General features: G+C 26.9%; 1 protein-coding gene across 6 annotated transcripts in view; it reads right to left on the bottom strand.

Moving 5' to 3' along the window:
* Positions 1 to 19,668, bottom strand: part of LOC107439607 (BTB/POZ domain-containing protein 6) — a 68,470-nt gene extending 48,802 nt beyond the window's left edge. For 2 of the 6 annotated variants that reach the window (XM_071178856.1, XM_071178857.1), the window contains exon 1: positions 19,443 to 19,618. Coding sequence is in view for 3 of the 6 variants with exons in the window: in XM_071178855.1 (XP_071034956.1) it covers positions 3,057 to 3,134 (78 nt within the window). In the remaining 3 variants the exon portion in view is untranslated. Of the gene's footprint in view, positions 1 to 3,056; positions 3,223 to 19,442 lie in introns of those variants that run through there. The other 4 variants (XM_071178852.1, XM_071178853.1, XM_071178858.1 and 1 more) reach the window with 3 other exon arrangements.
* Between the last annotated feature and the right edge of the window lie 1,757 nt (positions 19,669 to 21,425).

Genomic DNA, 21,425 nt, shown 5'->3' with positions numbered 1-21,425 from the left:
TTATATGAAATAGTGTTTTTTTCCCCTAGAATAATATGCTATTTACATAACTGCTGTAAGCCTGCAGCTTCAAACAACGCCCTCTATGTTAGTTCCGAAAAATTCAAAAAGCGTCGATATTCCCAAACGTTTGTAAAAATGATAAGCATTTGTGATCTAATTAGTTAAAAAGTTACTCCAAACCTACACCGTCTGGAATCAACAAAATTTACTGAAATTTAGAATCATTAAACACGGTTCCCAGCAGATCACCGAAGTCAAGCATCACTGGCTGCGGTCAGTGTGCGGGTGGGTGACCACTTGGATCAGTCTGCGTAGGGACCGAGGGTGGGCGGTATTTGAACTCGTTAAACTGTGCTACCGTAAAGTGCTCGACTTCGCGCGCAGGTCGTCGGGCTACCGAAGCGGGGGTGCCATCTCCTCCGCAGAGGATCAAAATTGTGATGGCATGTCTTCGGATCATCCTCCGGGATGTTTCCCAGACCGCCACCAATAGCCTATTGTGTAGTTCTAGTGCGACTTAAATTAACAACAACAACAACAATAGAATCATTAATTGATGAAAAATTTCATCGCGTGGAAAAATCTCGCCCAATTGGCGAATTTATTAAAAAAAGTTTAATAACTTTTGAAATGTCTAAAGATTAGTCGTCTGTTTTTAACAATAAATAATTAATTATGGCAAGATGGTATAAATAGTTTAAAATTTTAACTCTGCATCAAGTGCAAACAAAACTGCAAGAATAAAGTGCTAAACAAATAAATAAAGTGTTAAATAAATAAATCAAGTGGAAAAATAAATAAACTTACTCACATTCATTATTTGTATGAATTGAAATAATTATTTGAATATTCACTATTGATTTTAAATTTAACGTTTTGAAAATTAATCACTTCCAATAATAGCTATTTTACAACTTAAAAATATAATCTTAAAAATACTAGGATTTTGTTTAACTTTTAAATTGTAAAGAAAATTAAATAAGAACACGTCTTATAAATTATTTAAGAAGAAACATAATGTTGTTGTTGTAAGCCATTAAGGCATTGAGGGCGCGATTGTTCTTTTTTTCAAGTGGGACCATCTGACCTGAACCAGAGAAAGATCAGTCTCCAGTTCAGTACCCCCAGAGCTATAATTTGTTATCGGAACATGGAGGACTTTGTGACCCTACAGATTTAAAGTGCACCAGTCACCATTTACTACACGGGGAATCTTGGATCGTTGGTTGGATTCGAACTCCCATTCTCACGAACGTGATTCTAACACCTTTCCAACCTGGCTATTCCGGCTTTAATAAACATAATGCAAATATTTTTTAAATTTAACTTTGTGAAGGGGGACAGTTTATGTGTTAGTTTTTGAAAGACGGACTAAAGAAAATTCAAGCAACGTCTATACCTTTCTAAGATATATAGCTTAAATTAAAAAGAAATGCGCGCTTGCCAAATTTCAGCTTGAAAAAAAAATTTGTGAATTATAATTTGTATTTCAATTTTATTAAATTTATCAAAAATATTTTTATCAATATTAATCTTAATAAAAAAATATTGGCAAAATTTGTTTTGAAAATATTAACAGATAATACAGTTATATATTTAGACAAACCGCAGAATTTATAATAACTTATTAAGAGTTTTCAACAATTGTAGTGAGCATAAAACTATGTTTTTAAAGTTTAAGTACTTTCTGTTTGATTTCAGGGGAGAAGGCAATTTCTAAAATATCAAATTACGAAAAAAAAAGAAAAAAAAGGAGAAAAGAAAAACTGAAAACTTTTGTCAAAAAGAATGATGTCATACGAAATGATGTCATACATAATGATGTCATATATTTATGATAAATTTTAAAATATGTCAATTTATTACGTTTGTTGGATTACGTTGGATTATTGTAGATTTTTAATTTGATTCACGATTGATAACTAAATATTTCAAATAAATACCTTACATAATAAATAAATAAAAAATAATTTACAGATTGGTAGTCTAATAACTCTTATAAACTTTATACTAAATGCTGAATACAATCAACCTTACCTAGATCATCTTTCTTTATTAATAACTACGTTATTCTTTTATTAATGAAAATACATAAAACGATAAGCCCACGGTCATCTTTTTATACTGATGAATACTTGATATATGAAGTAATATGTACAGTTATTTTTTGATGCAGAGTATTTTGCTGCCTAAGTACTTACTACTCTTCTATCACTTAGAAATATCCAAAAATTCTGTATGTAAATACAGAATAATATTATTAATAAAACTCTGGTGTAATAAACTATTATAAGCTTAAATTACAGCGTTTGCTTAAATAATATGTAATGGAGTTCGAAAAGATTATTAATTTGTGTTTAAGGAGTAATTTTAAAAGCTAGAATTAAAGAATTGAAAGAGATTGGAAAATTGAAAAAAAGAAAAACATGGTACGAAATTTTATCTTTTAAGTCTTTAGATTTTAAATATATTAAGCTTTTTAATTAAAAATAATGTATTTTAACGCCTTATCTGAGCATTATTTAAATTATCAAATATTCATAATGATACCTAAAAATTTAAAATTTCCTAGAAGTTAAAAGATATATCAAAGTAAACCACACAGAACTATGTGTCAATCTCGCACATAAAATATTTCTATGCAGTAATACTAATATCTACTTTAAATGAAATATTGATTTAAATTAAGGATTTAACTTTCAAAAAATAATTAAGTAAAAAAATAAATAAATTAAAAGCACAATTTAGAAATAATTTAAAGATTAAAAAAATTGATTTTACAAAATGACTATAGGCATTTTTAAGCAAAATATAAAATATATCGGAACAATATTTAGTTATACTCTTTAATTTATCATTATTTTTTTATTTCTGGATGCGTTACAATTTTAAATAACAGTTTCAATTTAAATCAGTTGTTTATTCATAAAACCATATCCAAAACATAATTACATGAATTAAAGTTTATGTTCATTATAAAATGTGATATATTATCAATGGTTAAATATTTTTCAATTAGGAAAATGTATTATTTTTTTCACAATATTACTCACCAAAGCTCTTAAAAATTCATCCTTATTAAAAACTTTTTTTAAAAACTCATCTGTGAAACTTTTTTCACCGTCCGACATAAATTTATATTTCGTTTCCTTTTAAGTAAGTTTTCCTGGAGTGAAAATTACTTGATGTCCATCCACTTGTGGGTGGAAGAACTTTTGCAGGAAAGTAAACATTAAGTTTGCAAAAGAAACTTATTCTACTGCTGCCATCTATTGAACAAAGAGAGAAATTCAAGTTTTCTTTAAGAAGTTGTGAAGTTAAAGTATGTTTTTTTTCTAATAATAATGTTCTAAAATGTTTTTAGAATTTTTTTTTTAAAAAGCAGTTACTTCTGAATTCTCAAAGTTAAACATTTTTTAATCATTTGCAAAATATCAATGTCATTTTTTTAAAATCTTTTATTTTCCATTTTAGAGTGCCATGTTTCAGATTTTACCTCCTCCCCGTCTCACAGTTCATGCCATGGAGAGTTATATGAATACCAATTCTTTATACTATGTAAAAACGTTAATTAATATTTTGGAATAAATTTTGTTTCATTTTATAAATGAAATAATTTTTTTTAAAAATTTTCATTTTTGAGGCCTTTTGCATATACATACTATATTTATTCATGTAATATTTTTTTGCGCTGAATCTGAAATCAAAATTAAATTGATAAATTTAATGGTGTTTCGAACTTACAAGGGTTTTATGTGTAGAAAGGTATGAGTCAAATATATCATAATTTTCATTAAAAAAAAAAAACTCTTACTTTCTAAGCTACTAGTTGTGTCGAAAAAGTTTCGGTTTCATTGGATTTAGTAGTAAATACTTAAGAAACAATGTGTCAATAATACAAATAACAATGTCTGATTAATAGGTATAAGTAAGAATTAAGCAAGTAGGAATTATACTTTATAAGTAAGAATTATACTTTATGCACATGAGTACTTTGTAACTTTTATAACTTCAAAACTATCATTTGGATTATATTCGATTAAGCGTAAAATAAGACATGGAAATTAACACAATGTCAGTGGGTTAAAGAACAAAAATGCACTTTTTATGTATGAAAAACTGTTATAAATCTCATGCACTGTTCATTCTATAGATTTTGTTTTGATATATTCTATTTAATGTAAAAAATGCATGAGAAACATCAGCTAACTTGTCTAGATAAAAATTTTTTTAAGCGTTCTTTTGCAACCTTTTTCTTTATAGTCGTCTGTCAAAGACATCCACCATTGCTTTTCTTATTCAAATTAAAAACACAAAGAAAAGAATGATCTACTCTCAACTTCTAATCACAAAAATACCCGTAGGCCTTCTAAGGATAGTGACTGTTAGAAATTCAACTATGCGAAGCAATAGTGGGAGTTGTTGGGCGAAGCGAGCTAGGAGTGGAATCTCCTAAATTCTAAAATTATACCTTTAGATTATGACCAGTTACCAGAAAAAGATGTTCCAGTCACTGACCGTAAAAATAATTTTTTTGCCCGCAAAGCTATCAATACCATAAAAATTCAGGTCTGCCCGTAATTTTTTTCACTTGAAATGTATGGCCACAGAACATAAATTAATTTTAAACTTTTAAAAAGTAACTTTTGTTCGAGTCGTCACGTTGTTTAAGATGCAGCCGATTTGTTTGCCGAATCAGTGTGGTGTTATTGGTTTATAGAGTAGTGAAAGGATTCATTATTCATTGTGCTTGGTCACCAATATGATGGAAAGCTCGAAAGAGATGTTTTTTGGTGCCGCCTGGGATCGAATTCGGGGGCTCTTGGATCGCAGGAGGATATTGTAATACTAGAGAAAAAAGAGCACTCTTGAACTTGCGTTACTTAAAAAACTTCATATGATGGCTGCAGTAATATGAAGTTGTTTGAAACACAAACTAATAATAAAAGTAATTTATTTCGATTAGAAAAACTGTTTGCTATATTTACGGATATGAAAAAGTTTCAATTTAAAAGTTTTAAGTTATTTATATTTTTTGATAATGGAATATTTCAGTTGAATTCAGATAATTTTATCAATTCATATTTCATTCTAACATTTCTTTCTTCAGAACTTTGAGTTAAAGTAGTTTTTGTTGAGACAAGGGCAAAAAACAATCAATAAAAATACCTTCAATTTTAAAATCACTAACGTACAAAAATATTTGAGAGTTGATAATTTTATACAGAATGTAAAAAATCTTATTTAATAATTTTTCGATAATTTCAAATTATAAAATATATGAAATATTGTAAACTATGTATTTTTTCTCTCAATGTATATGCAGAAGAACACGCAATTGCCATTCATAATATATAAGTTAAGAATCCCTGTCAGAAATGAAAAAAAATACACTGTCAATAGTATTGAATAAAGGGAAAAATTTAAAACTTTACGATTACTTAAGAAGGTAGGAGAGTTTGAAAATATCAAAACCTGTTTGATTGTTTTAAGAGTATGGAATGGATTTATTAAGTATTTAAGCAAATATATTATCTTAAATACTTAATACCAATTATGTTTTCCAACTTACTGTAAGAGATCTTTTTTCAAGAAAGATATTATTAAGTTTGGTAAACTTCTTTCTCGAAAAAGGGAGCTATGCATGTAAATTAACAGCCAATTTTATTAGTTTTGATAAAGATAGTTATAATTACGAGTTCTTAGCTTTTTCACGAAGAAGGGAGCTTATTGTATAAATTAACGGACAAATTTTTGAACTTTACGTAATTCCTCTGAACAGCGGTTCCAAATTTTCTTTGGCAACGGAACCCTAAGTAATCAACCTTCTTTCGGCGGAGCCCCATCTTTATAAATAAAGTTTAAGGTGATTATGAGCATTATAAAAGACTATGTCTAAAATATTTAATTAGAGGAATGAAGATTTTTCATTGTTTTATCATTAATAGTCTTAATTTAGGTTTTATGTAATTAGGTAAATTTACAGTCCATGTGTTTTATATAATCTAGTTATGAATTTGTTTCTGGGGTACTTGGCGAACAAAGAGCACGTATTCTTTGCCAAGCTGGTGTATATACATTAGCTGAAAATGATTAAAATAAGCAGAATCATGGTAAACTTTGAAAGGAAAATTTAAAAGAACTGATGTTGAGAATGGTTATTATGGACAATTATTTCTTTTTTAAATATTTTAGATGTTTCGATTTGAAGAGCACGATGGGAAGTTCTTATGGAATATTTAGTACATGCTTGTTTTTATGATTTCATTTTGCTAAATATATTGTTGGTGTAAATGTCACATTTTTCCTTTAAGAAATGCCATTTCTATATCTTTGGTATTACTTGAAAATTTTTTATAAAGGCAATAGTAAAATTAAATAAATTATGAATTATAGGTTGGATCCATATATAATCAGAGGTTTTAAAAATCATCACTGGTTATGAAAACAGGTATTAACTCGCCGAAAATTTGGGTTCCGTGGAATACTATTTAGCAACAGCAGCCTTACAGTGTAGTATAATAAACCATATAATAATCTTCATAGTAATAAATTGTAATTGTAACGTTTCTAAGAAAATGTAGCTGTTTTTTGAATAAGTTTTTTTTATTAAAATTTAAAAGTTAATTATAAACAAATGAGAGAAAAGCGTTTTTTTTCCAAGTGGAAACAACTAACGCAGTTTTAAATTTTCGTGCAATTCCATCATTAAAAAATCTCAAAAACACTAACTTTCATTTTGAGTAAAACATTTCATTTGCACGTGAGAGAAATTTTGATTAAATTCTAAAACTTCATCCCCTCTGAAAGCTTATAGTAGTAAACGCCCATACCCTCAACAAAAAACCGGGTCAAGGTTTTTTGACCACTCGGAATTAAAAAAGTCACTCACACCTCATTCAATTTGGCGTCTTTTTGGCGCAATTCAAACCCATAGAGCAACCCCAGATTATGAGAAAGGCAACACAATCTGTTTGATGTATGGAAAATTCCAACTCCCATAATTACTTTCGCAACCTTGAGTTAGAGTGCGGGTGGGCCACCCATGGGAATACTTGGCGTAATACTTACTGTACTAGAGGGGTGCCGAGGGTACATAAGTACAAGGGGAGGGCTGCCGCCGTAGTTTAATTTTTATTGTAATCTTTTCTGTTTGAGCCCAGGTAAAAGAAATTTCCATATGTCCTTGGAATGTCTAGTTTTATATTAAAAAGAATGTGGCGTGCTTATGTGAAGGGAAGTCGGAAGTGTGGCTGAATGCTAATGTCCACTCTTGACCACAACGGACACGCGAAAGTGGGGAAGTTCCGGAACGTAATAGGATGTATGTAACTACAGGGAAAAAAATTAATGAATCTGCTTAAAAACTCAGGGAAATGAAAAAAGAATAACGTCTTAGAAAGCTTTGCTGTATTTCGTTTTATAACTTCTTTGGCGAGCAGTTTTATTTGAGAAGTTTAATGCTGTTATTGCGTGGTTATAAAGACGGAGAGTCTTAAATTAGAGAGTTTTTGTTACAATTAGCGTTCTTTTTGTTTTGTTTTTGCTTAGTGTTGATAAGTTAATTTCAAGGCTGATATTGCTCTATATGAAATTTTTTTGTTGTTGTCGTGTCTATGACATAGCCGAATCAAGTGTTTCCATGAGTCTTGAATGTTGAGTTTTTATGTTATATTTAATGTCTGTATGACATTAAATATAACATAAAAACATAATGATCTGACACAGATTCATATTGTTGTCAGTACATTTTTACAGGCCGGAAAATCACTTGGTAGAGATTAGTTTTCCACACTGATTACCATATTGTTTTGGTTGTCAGCAGCATAAAATTAATAAAAAACAAAGAGGTATTGTTTTCTTATAAATAGTTTTGTATCCCTAATTAAAAGGTTTACCTGTACTACTATTATTACGTGTATTTGATTTTGATTGTTTACCAAAACAAGAGTTTGAAACTAAGATAATTGTTTTTTTTTCTTATAACATAACCCACGCCAGATTTTAAGATAATGATCTTATTAATCGTTTTACAATTATTATAATTTGGGCAAATGACATTAATTTACTATTATAAATTACAGTTAAAAAGATTCGTTAAATGATTTAGAACTTAAAGATCATGTTCATGCACAATGTGATGCTTGCAAAAATTGTCTTTAAAATTGTCCGTTTGGTAAGCCAAAATATTAAATTATGGTTGTGAACTCATAAAATTTGTTATAACAATAAACTTAATGTTAATAAATATACAATAACAATAAATTTAAAATAACTAACTGTTAAATGATATTTTAAAAAATGATTATTTCAAAAAATTACTTATGTTCACGAATAGATCTTAATAGAACCACAAGGGAAACAATTAGACGTGGGAAGTGGCGGCACACACGCCCCCTGTGGCAGAATTTTTTTGAACTTTCTGTGACGATACTTTCTAGTACTAATACCTTTCTGAAAGACATTTTTAATAGTAGAAAATATATATGTTACTAGTTCAAAGTAACATAAACGCTTTCTGTTTACAAAATAAAAAAAAGCCTTCATGTATAGAGCAGTATGTAATTTTTTTAATTAGAAATATAAGATTTTTTTTAAACATAAATGTAAAAGAATATATATTGTAATATTATTGACTATATTCTCCTGTTCTAAAAAATATTTGTATGGTTAATTTTTTTAAAAATTTTTGCTATTTGGAAATTACTTTTCATAATATCATTCTGAAATTCTAGCTAAAACCAATCATAGTGGAATATTTTTATTCTCAAAAGAAAATAGAAGAAAAAAATCACGAGTGTTCATTCCACCTCCGATATGCGAGAAAGGCATTTTTTAAATGTAATTCTGCAGAAAGGGGGAAAAAGCTCTGCAAGAAAAAAATATTTCGAAAGTTCTACAGATAAAAAAAAAACTCTAACTTCTTTGCTTCTCAAATAAAAAATCTTTCTCCAAGAGCTCTGTAATGTTCTGTGACAATGTCGCCGTGTCAAATGAATAATTTCAACTTTCGTAGAAAAAAGAATTTTATGTCAGGAAAACAATAATTTCGAAGCAATCATCGGGGTTGGTAAGCGGTAGCGAGCAGGTACTTAGCCCCTTAGAATTTAATTAAAATGCTAAACATTGTTTGATACAAGTTTTACATTTATGCAAAAACCTTTGACATATTTCATAATATATTGTACAATGTACCGTATTGAGATAAACATAACATGTAAAGTGACGTAGATATACACGGATGCTATGAAAAATCGGCTAATTCTAAAATATTAGAGAGAATCTTTTTATTTTATTTTTTTGACAAATTTTTTTTTTACCGAAAGTGCAAAAAATTATTCTTTTTATCTCTTCCTTCTATTCTACGCATGTATTTTAATGAAGGGTTTTAAACAAATACACTCATGGACAAAAAAAATTAACGCACCAAGAAGGAGTCGTCAAAATGAAACGAAATTTTACATACGTAGTGATTCTTTGATGTAAGTAAATGATTAGAAAATCAACGAAAAGCGATAATCTTTGATTTTCTAATCATTTACTTGCATCAAAGTAGTCATTACGTATGTAAAATTTCGTTTCATTTTGACGACTCCTTCTTGGTGCGTTAATTTTTTTGTCCATGAGTGTACTTAATGTCAGTAAAATATATTTTGAATTGTAATATATTATATATAGTGAATATATTTTAAACACTTATATTTCTTTTCTACTCCCTTTTTTTTAAAAAAAGGAAGCTTTGAATTTTTTTTGAAAAGTGGCGATGGACAAGAATTAACGGCAAGAATTTGAAAAATGAAAACGAACTAATTTGTAGTTCTTTAAAGTTATTGATTTCCAAATAAAGTCATATGAAGACAGTGCTTAATACTTAATGTTAAGGAAAGTTCTAAAATTTGGGTAATTATGATTTTATTAACTACTTTATCGATGAGCTGCTGTAGCTCAAGGGATAAAACGTTCCCCTCCTAATGATGTGATACACATGCAAATTCCAGCAATGGCTGGTTGATTCCAATTCTGCATTGACCACACTACTGATGTAAAATATCCTTAGTAGACTGATCTTGGGTTGGAATCCCTTTGCCTTCGAGCTAATCGTGGGAGATTATCGTAGTTTTCCACTACATGTAACGTAAATGTAGCTCCATTAAAAAGTCCTCCACGAAGGGCAGTTTGTCCCAATGCTTGATCCATGAGTTTCCATGACTACTTGGTTAGGCTCAAAACTACACACGGAGTTGAACATTGATAGTCATAAACTCAGAATTGCGTTGAATGTTCAACGCCTGTTATAAAATGAAATTAACGCCTTCACAGTAGTTTTTGAATCTAAAACGTTTTATATATTTTTTTATTTCGGATAATATAGTCACACATATTATTCTTAATTTAAAATGCTTTATGCAGTTGCTGTTTGGGGAAGCATTTTACTAGAAAGATAATTGCAAAATATATTGCACATTTTTGAAAATTAATAATTTGATAAGAGGTATCACTTTTATGATAATGAACCATGTCTTAATATTAAGCACAAAATTCTTTACCACATTTAGCAAAAACACTTTAGATATTTCTTTAATTTTTTATTATGAACTTGGAAGTGATCAACACCTTAATTCATTCAGCACAAGACGTCGATATACGTCTTAGATAAAGAACAAGTGTTATAAGTTCGAGACAAAAACATCTGAAAAATGTCATAAACTTTACAATGTTTTCTTTTTTAGAATCACAACTGAAAAAATTCTCAAGCGGTTGAAATACGAAAGACTATCACAAAATTATGATATCCTATTTTTTAGAAGCACAAAAGCCGTTTTTTGTTGTTATTTTTACATCATTTTAAAAGTTCAAGTTTTGTCTACTTTTCTACTTAATCTGTGTCACGCAAAAATAAGCATAACATATTCTCTATCATTTAAGAATTCAATTATTATTTTATTTGACATTCTTTTTAATAATAGTTAATGCATAGTTGTTAGATAAGCTTGATATGTGAACAGAAATATATTTTATGATTACTTCATACACTTATGCCATCATGGATTGTGACGGATAAGTAATTTATCTATTAATTGAGTTTCCATTTTAAATCCTGAATTTACATTATCAGCAAATGTTAATCAACATCTTCAAATAAATCTTTCTAATTTTTTTTTCTCAGGCACCAACAACTTGGATAATCTTCTTATCGGTAGGTGCAATTTAAGCGTTGTGTCGATTTCTGTATGCATACGTCATACCAACTCCCTGACATGTCTTCGAGAAAGCATTAGACTTCACTTTTTATGCCGTTGTCGAAAAATTACAGTTTCAGATTTGAGTAGGTCGACTTTATGACTGCTATAACCACCAAAAACACAGATAGGTGGTAGTATAAAGTCATCATATGACACACTGATAAAACGATTAAACCTTAAACGGGAATTTAAACCAGAGAAGAGGAATATAGAAAGGACCAACCAATCAAATGGATAATTTCCTTTTCGGTCCATGCAATTTAAAAGTAGAGGTAGTTACTGTATCATACGTCATACCAGCTCCCTGACATGTCTTAAAGAGAGCATTGAACTTCACTTTTTACGCCGTTGTTGAAGAATTATTGTTTCAAATTGGAGTTAGTCGACTTTGTACCTGCTGTAGCCACCATTAACCAAGATATGAGTGTATATAATTATCATATGAAACACTGATAAAAAGACAAAAACGGCATTTTAGCAGAAAAGAAAAAAATAGCACGTGTTACAGAATTATACGAAAGAAAATTTGACCAGAAGGTGATTCGCTCTTTATCGATAAAAAATAATAAGATTAGACCTGGCAATCAATCACCTTATTTTAAATCAGAAAAAATTAATTTAATGATTGAATTTAAATTTCATCAGGGGGCGTAGCCAAATTATTCAACAAAAATAAGCACCTTTTAAGCACTTTTCAAGCAGTGAAGCTTAAAAAAAATCATAATTGGGCAGGGTTGGAAAGCTTTAGACATTTGCCGGTTTTATCTTGTTTTAACCGTCGTGTCAAAAAAAAAAAAACCTTTGGCATTGTTTTTGGCAATTGTCAAAAATCATGGAATTTTGAATCATGTAAAACGAATGGCGTTTTCATACGCTATGGACTGACAATACGAAGAAATAGATTGGGGTTGAATTAATTGTAAAAAAGTTGAATAGAACAATGTGAACTGTGTCTTTTTGCATAATTCGTAGCGAAATGGTAAAGGATAATATGGTAAAGGAAAAATCTCATTTTTAAAAAGGGAAAATCAAGCACTTTTTAAAAGCATCCAATGAGAAAAGCACCTTTAAGGGCTTTCAAAAAACAAAAGTCGAAAATAAGCACCCTTAAGCACTTTTTAAAAACGCTACGCACCCTGTTCATTGTTAAGATTAATACAGGTCTTATTGAACCATAATCAAACAAGCAAAATGCCGAAATTTTAATAATTTGAACTGTTTCTTCAACACTCGTATTTAATCTAAATTTCATCTCATCAGAACAGAAAGTTGTCATATCAAAGAATGGTTATATCACAAAAAATTAGAACAAAGGATTAAAAGCTTTTATATTTGGAGCAATTAATACTTTCCTTTCATATTTTTTTGTACTATTTTTTATTTGGAAAATTTTTACAAAAATATCTATTTCAAATTTGAATGTGAATTTCAATTTTAAATTCAATATGAAAGAATTTTAAGTATTGAGTGACATACGAGAATTTATATGTTTAATTGTCGATTATTCTAAGCACTAAAATAATTATAAAATAAGAGCTATAATTAAAAATTTTTAAAAAGTTAGAAATTTAAAAAAATTCTTGAAGATGCATAATTTTATTTTCTGACAAAATAGTATGGACAAAACTACCAAGAATGGATATAATTTACCACGATTCTGATTTCATGGGAAAACCAAAAAGCTACATAGTTTTTACCGAAGCGCTTTGGTAGTGGTTTTGGTAAAATTTACAAAAATATGATTATTTTATCAAGTTAGCTTAGAGCAGGGCATGAAAATCGTTAATTCGATTAAATTTACTTTTCAGTTTTGTATTTTTTACTAAATGTCTGATAACTATATTTTGAATAATAGAATACCAGATAAACTCAAACCATTTGAATAAAAAATTATCAACTGAATAATTTAAATACAGTATATTTTGTACAACAATTTTTATCTCCGTACACGATTGTCTATGAAAATTTTAATCCAATTTTCTTTCAATGGTCTTTTTTCAATTACATTGAAAATTTATAATAAATGAGATTCAAGTAACTTATAGGTAATAATAAATATAATTTTATAAACCAGAATATCTGGTTAACTATTACCATATGAATGGAAAAACTACCAAACAGACCACATAAACGGATAAACTACCAAATAAATGGTTTAAATACCACATTATGTTTTTAATGCTGGAATCATATTTTTTTTTACTAGAAATGTCATTACAATACTGCGCGTTAATTTTACCAGAATTTTTTTGTCTATGTAAAAAAATTAAATTAATTTTAATGATGCTTTAATTATATGGTTTAAATGATTAATAATCCAACATAGTTTATAGTGAATGGATTAAATTATTCTATTTAATTACGAAATAAATAACTCAAATTTACTTAGAATTTAAATAATTAATGATATGATTAAACTAAGAATAAGTAATCTGGGAAAATTAGTTAATTGATTTAATTGTTTCAGGTAATAATAAATCGAAATATTATGACTTCAAATGACTATCACAATGAAGAATTATAATAAGAAAATTTTAAATAGTTGATAGTATGTTTTAATTATAGTGAAAAGAAATCAAATCATGAAAAAAGAATATATTATTTCGAGTGCTCTCTTACATTATTTCGGAAAAATAGCATAATTTCAAATAATACATTTTTTTCTATATAAGAGCCAATTTAATGCAAGATATTCTATTAACCCAATAGCCTGAAAAATTCTTCAATCTAGAAAATCAGAAAACACCCCTCAGACAAAAATCGATTTTCCTAAATAAAGTAAAACCATTAAAATCGATATTGTTTTACGTATTAACTTCAAAGTCGGGTCAATAGTAGTACATCATTTTAGAATCTAAAAATGTAAAATTAGAATGCGTTTATTGAGTTGAATAATTCAACGTGTGAATTTTTTTTTTCATTTAGCGTAAAATTACATGTAAATTAGTTAAATTGCACATGCCAACAATAAATTAAGTTGTATTTTTACATTCAGTTTTGATTTAAACAGCGTGAATAAATTTTTGTTAATTGGTCTACTTTTAAATGAAGACAAATAAAGTTAATGTTTGTTTCAATTATAACTAAAAATAGAAATTTTTGCAAATGAAGAAAAAATATATATGTACACTTCTATCACATATAGCACAAAAATCGTAAGTATTTCTCCAATTTTGAAATACGTGAGTCATACGTAAATGTGTTTTGTATGGAGAATAAAATTCTGGTAAAATTACCGTAATGTATGGTAATGACATTTCTGGTAAAAAAAAACTATAATTCTGGTTAAAAAAATAACATATGCTTCAAAATTATAGTTTACCACACATTTTGTAAAAAATACAAAACTCAACACATTTAGTCATGTAATTAAAATAGATACAGAGCTATTTATTTGAACAATACAACTAAAAGTTTTAAGCTTACTTCAAAACTAAACTTACTAAAAATTAATATTTAGACAAATAAACTAAGCAATCTTATCTTGTTTGAATTTTTTATAATTTATTTTAATGAACTTTACAATTCTATCTAAAACGTTATTTTCAAAGAAGTTTTTAATCTCAAATGACAATTAAGTGCTTGTGACATTTGATTTTCTAATAAAGTATTAGAAAATAGTATATAAAAAAGTTATCCTTTGCATGTTTGCAGTTGTATCCCGTATTAATATTAACAATCCCTACACGCAATAAAATATTCTTAACTTAACTTACATTCATCATTCGTCTTCAAATTAGATCGTAAAAATTATTTCTATGCAAACATCATGTTTATTTTTTGTTTATTTTTAATAAAATAATTAAAAATACATTAAAATTTTAAAGAAATATTTTTGTTTACACAAAACTACAAAACTACACAAAATTACATTAGTTAAACTGGCACCTACTAATCAATAAGAAAAAAAGTACCTTAATCAAATAAGAAAAAAGAGAATTTTTCTAACAGGTCAATTGTTTCGTTTAATTTGCATCATTAAATACATCATTATTTGCAAAAAAGTGACAGTTTGTAATTATTGTAATCATTAAACGAAAAATGTTACTCGAGGAATTATTGAATTATTATAAATCACCTTAACACTTTTCCCCAGGCTGGCTATCTATCCATAGGGAATTGAAAATCAAAATTTGTAGCGTCATATAATTTTTTACAACATTTAATGAATCATAATTTAGAGATTTTATGTATTAGAAAACGATTTATTAGTTGTTCAACTGCTCATAAATATGCAAATTGAGTTAAATTTCTTGCTACCCAATTTGAATAGAAGATATTCATAATTTCTTTGTTATTATTTGTTAAAAATGTAATAAACTTAAAATTATTTTAATGTTATACTTGTATAACTGATAATCGCAATGCTTAAAATAATTTTTCTTTTTTTCTTTAACAAAATCTGAATAAATGTGCACAGTGTTTGAACTGCTTATTAAAATAAATTCAATTTCAAAAATAGGAGAATATAATAACCAGGACTGGTTTTCCGTTTAATTTAAGATTTTATTTCTTGAAATCAGTATTAAATTATTAGAATAAAAAAAAATTTCGTTATATATAAATTTTTTTGTCATATTGCCGAATTTGGGATTTAAATTCAAAACAAAAATAAATAATTTTATTATGTATGTAATCGTTGATTCATGAAATGCTTTACAGGAAAATTGTATAGTAATTATAACTTTAATAGTATAGACCTAATTCAGTTAAAATAAACTCACATGTAATATGATAAACTATTAAAAATAAAATATAGAACTTAAAAATATATAAAATTTAAAAAGATAGAACAAACAATTAAGAAAAAAAAATAAAGGATTAAAAGTGCAAGCAAATATTTTAATTCTTCTTATTTTATGTTAATGCTGGGTTGCCGACAAGAAACTTAATAAGACATGGTAGATTAATCTCAATTAAGTATTGTTAAATTTCTAAAAAGAGAAAAAAGTATGGTTTAAACTACCAGAATATGGTAAAAGATACAGTATTTCTGGATCTATGAGAACACCAAAAAGGTCTGTAATGTTTACTGAAGCGCTTTGATTTTGATACAATTAGCAATAAAATATGGTTTTATAATCGATGATTAAATTAGGCAAATATGGTAAAATTTGATAATTTTATCATGATATTCTATAAGATGACATAAAAATCATTTATTCAGTTAAATTTACTTATCAGCTGTGTATTTAATGTGCGGTAATAAGAACTATAATTTAGGAAACCTGAATACCAGCTAAACCCAAACCATATCAATTGAAAAATTATCAGATGAATGATTTAAATACCGTATATTTTGTACAAGAATTTTTATCTCTGGGAGCGATTATCTATGAAAATTTTAATCGAATTTTCTTTCAATTGCCGGAGTTTTCAATAACGATGAAAAGTTTTAAGAAATATATGAAATGGGGCTTAAGTAACCTTTTGGGCAGTTTTACAGCGTACTAATATCTTATTATTTGAGTCTAAGTGAATTTTGTTACATAACAAAAATGTAAAGACATAATCTATAAAATTATTCTACAAAGCGTAAAAAATGTTAAAAGTTAAAATACAGTAAGCATAAATAACTAAAAATCAAATTAAAATTAACTAATAAATATTTAAAAAAAATTATTTTATCGCATTTTAGAGTTCAATTTCTTGGAAACTAAATATATCTAAGTAAAAATCGCATTCTGTGCATTACTTGCGGGTTGGAGGTGAATAGTTATGTATATAAATTTTGCAAGTTGAAAATTTATAACATTCAGTTATATTCAGTTACATTAACCTGTGAACATTCAGTTACAAGATACTTAGTTGTGATCATACTTAGTAGTGATACAAAAAGTATTTTTATTTAGTAAAAGGGGATAAAAAATTAGTGTTTAAGCTACTTTTATTACTTAGTTTAGCATACTCAATATAATGCAGTATTTCTTTAGTTTTGTACAAACATAATTTTAAACCAAAATGAAACTTCTGATATAAATAATATATTTTTATGAACCGAAGTAACTTTAAAAGAACAAAATAATTGTGTTATAAATTTTTATTCCTTTGAAAAAGCAAGAAAGTATTGTTGGTTAATAGGTTAAGTTTTAGGAATAAGTTTAATTGCATTTCAAAATTAAACTATTGATTCTAATACAAAATATTTAAATAATTTCTACACAATTATGTTATAAGAATTTTAATATTCTAAATTTTTTCCACTGAATACTAAATAACAGAAAAAATTAAGCCATATGTTTAAAGTAAGTTTCGCAATTTCATTAAGTAATTTAAATATCATGTAAAAAAAGAATAAATATTTTAAAATAAATATTTGTTAAATTGTTCTAATATAAATAAAATGCCCAATATTTACAAATATTAACTCTTAATAATCAGGCCATTTTAGCTATTATCATATCATAAATAGTAACTTTTAATAATTAAAATTTTTTTTTCCTGCAAGGAGTGATGTAAAATGTTTTTTTGTTGCGCGTTTAAAGCTCATTTCCAAATTGTTTTAGGTAGGTAAAAACAAAGTCATAGTTTAATAAACACTTTAAGACAAATATTAAATATAATATTTAAATATCAATAAAACTGTAAAAGTTAACTATATTAAACTACTTCTAACCCACAGCAAGAAGTTTTAATAAATAGTTGAAGGTTGAAGTTAAACATTCATTTTATTTAAATTAAAAAACGATACAATATTTAAATTAATCTTGGTTTTCAAAAAAGCAGAAATTTTTTAGAAGTGACACAATGCCAAATACAAAAGCTTTACATTTATTTGTAGCGTATTTCAAAAGTGAATTTAATTAATCTCTCAAGCATAATATATAGTTCCTTTCTATACCCTTTTTTCTTACATATTTTAATAATTCACTTTATTACTTACGTTTTATAGTATTAAGTTCAAAGTTTGTTTTAAAACCCCATTGGATGTATACAAAACACACAATAATCTAAAGAAATGTTTTTGAAGAATATTTGAAGTATTCTAAATCAATCATGCTGCTAAAATAACAAATATACTTGTTATTTATACATGAGGATAAATATTTACATTATGATTTAAATAGTAAAATTAAAATAAGGAGAATTTTGTTAAAAGTTTTTGATTAGTACTACAAAAAGTTCAAAAAAATACCTAAAAGCAAAAGAACTTATGTTTCTTTTATCTTATTTAAATTAAAGATAATTTAACATTTTATCAATTCTTGTATTATCAAATTTAAGAAAAGGAAATCCAAAAGAATAAAATAAAGTTTTTGAATTGATTTTCGAATTTCAAAAGTTAATCATCATTATAATCATAATGTTCATTTAACTTTAATACATTCATTTTATACATATTTTAATAATTTAATATCTTTTATAAAGCTATTATAGAAATAAATATTTTATGTCATAGATAAAAGATTAATTTTAAATTATCCTTGGGTTGTTAATGCATTGAGTAAAGTTTTTAAATGTTTTTACAGTATTGTAAATATTTTTTAAAAAACTATATTTGTTTAAACTATCTGCAATTTATCTCAAACATAAATGAAATGCTCGTTGTTATAAATTTGTAAATTTCTAAGAATTTGCAAGAAATAATATAAAATTGTTCTTATTGTCATAAGTTTCAAGTTTGTTTCCAAATAACATTAGGTATTTAAGGAATCGAGAAATAAGTTTACGAAAACTTTAGAGCCATTTTCAAAATTATTTAAAAATGAATATAAATTTTCTTGGGGAATTGTATTAAAATGTTTTAAATCTACTGTAAAAAAATTAAAAGATTAAAGGCAGAAAAATTAATAATGTTCATCTTATTTGTATGATAATTGATAATAATTAAATTTAACAAATATTTAATTTAATGCCACTTTTTCAGAACTTCGAAGCTTATTTTTTTTAAAATTTAATGTCGTTAAAGTTATTAATATTGTCATTGACGTTAAGTTATAAATAATTGATAATAATTAAATTTAACAAATAATTAATTCAATGCCACTTTTTCAAAACTTTAATATTGTTCTAAAGTTATAAATATTGTTACTGACGTTAAGTTATAAATAATTGATAATAATTAAATTTATATATATTTAATTTAATGCCACTTTTTCAGAGCTTCGAAGTTTATTTTTTTAAAAATTTAATGTCGTTAAAGTTATAAATATTTAATATAGTTTCTCATTTTAAAAGCCTAAAATTACATACTACCTGCACCCGAAGTTCTCACTTACGATTCGAACCACATCTCTTCGCTCAAATGCTACATTTCCATTCGGGAGATTTAAACTCCTTTCTTTCCCAAATCTGGGAATGAAAAAATATAAAAAGTAAACGGGAGTTCAGCACTATTTTAGCACGTGTTAACACCCGCAATCATGTGAAACTGTCGGAATGTTTTGGTGACACTCTCTCATCATTGGTTGAATCGACGTCTCTGATTTGAAGAACGTGCTTGGCAATATTATCGCACTCTTGGCTGCCGCCAAAAGTCGTAATCGTAATTTCTCTAATACACGTTCACGTAAAGCACGCGAAAGCGTGATTTATACAGCTTGTCCTACTGCTTGAATTATCCTGGTAAGCATACTGATGAGGAAATGTATTATTAAAGCCTATACAACCGGACATGGCATTAAGTTCTAGCGTAAAAATCACATATATAGCCATGAAATTACTTTCTTTCACTTAGTAGGGATAGTCTGATTTAAAAAAAGAACCTTGAATATAGTCTAAGGAGCTTTAATTAAAGGAATGTTTTGTTTATAATTTTCTAAGCTCATTACATTTTAAGCACGTAATAAATGGACTTCGAGATTTTTACTCTTTTCTTTTGGAATTAGTGCTTTTAGTTATGCATTTGAAATGCACGAAATGTCTAGGAAATAATCTTAGGGGACATTTTTGGACAATGTGCTTTCTGTGTAGGCGGTTTAAGCTCGGAAATTTGATTTAAGTCCTTGAAAGAAAATATAGCCTTGGTGCTTGATGATTCAGGTATCAGAATAAGCTAATTCGTTATTTCACATGGACAGGTCAATTACTTTTAAGGAGACATTCACATGAAATCCTTGAAATATTTTATTTTGTACCTGAAAGAAACATGTCTAAGTTTTGCTAGAATTTTACTTTAAGAAACGGTTATGAATTTACAGTTTAGAAAACTAATTATGGCAAAATGCATGCGAAGGAAACTATAAATGTCTTTCTATTATTTAAAAGATCAATTAACATTTTTAAAGTAACTAATATGATTTATTTTGTCTTTGTTTCCGATAATATGAAAATAATATAGAATTTCTGAAAGACTTTTTATAAATAACAGAAATATGACAGATAAATAACAGAATAAATAACAGAATGTTATAAACAACAGAAATAACAGAAATAAGACATTACTAAAAAGAATATCAGGAAGGACATTAAGAAGGACATTACTAAAGGATAAAAATATTACTTTTAGTTTATTTTACATTTAAAATTTACAAAATATTAATTGAACTGAGTGTAATAAAATGAGAAAGAGATAATAAATGTCTAACAATTATTTAAGAGATCAATAAATATTTACTTAGAAAAACTCATATCTTTTTATTCAAACGCCAAGTATTCAGTTACTAAACCTTTAGCCTTAATCTTGCTACTCAATAATAAAGAAAATAATACAATATCTTTCAAATAATTTTATGAGTTATACAAATTTGCCTGAAGTTTTCTAAAAATTTTTTGTTTTCTTTGCATTCTTATAGTTTACTGAATAATTATTAAAAAATAATTATAAAAGTCGTACTATCATCTAATAATATTAATATTGCTTCTCAATAATCTAGAGACTAACATAGTATGTTTGATATTTTTTATAAGCCATACAAGTATGTTAAGTTAGAATATTTCTAAGTAATTGAAAAATTAAGTTATTTTGCAAACCGTGAATAAAAAAATCTTTAAATGTATTTTTTCTGGAGTTTTCTTTTCTTTCCCAGTCTCAGGGTTAACATTGCTCAAGTAGTGGTGTGTGAGCTTGCTTGTTAGTTAGATGCAAGTTTGCATAAGTATACATGTAAGCTTGTGAGTTTCTCAATATTGTACTAGGTGTTTCGAGATCCCTAATCTTAAACATATTTTTCAGAATGTTTGTCGTATATGACGTTAAAAAAGTCTGCAAATTGAAGGGGTCACACATTAATATTAAAG

This window comes from Parasteatoda tepidariorum, chromosome 3 (assembly GCF_043381705.1).
Source record: "Parasteatoda tepidariorum isolate YZ-2023 chromosome 3, CAS_Ptep_4.0, whole genome shotgun sequence".
Classification (NCBI taxonomy): Eukaryota; Metazoa; Arthropoda; class Arachnida; order Araneae; family Theridiidae; genus Parasteatoda; species Parasteatoda tepidariorum.
This window is presented reverse-complemented; position numbering and strand designations above follow the sequence as displayed.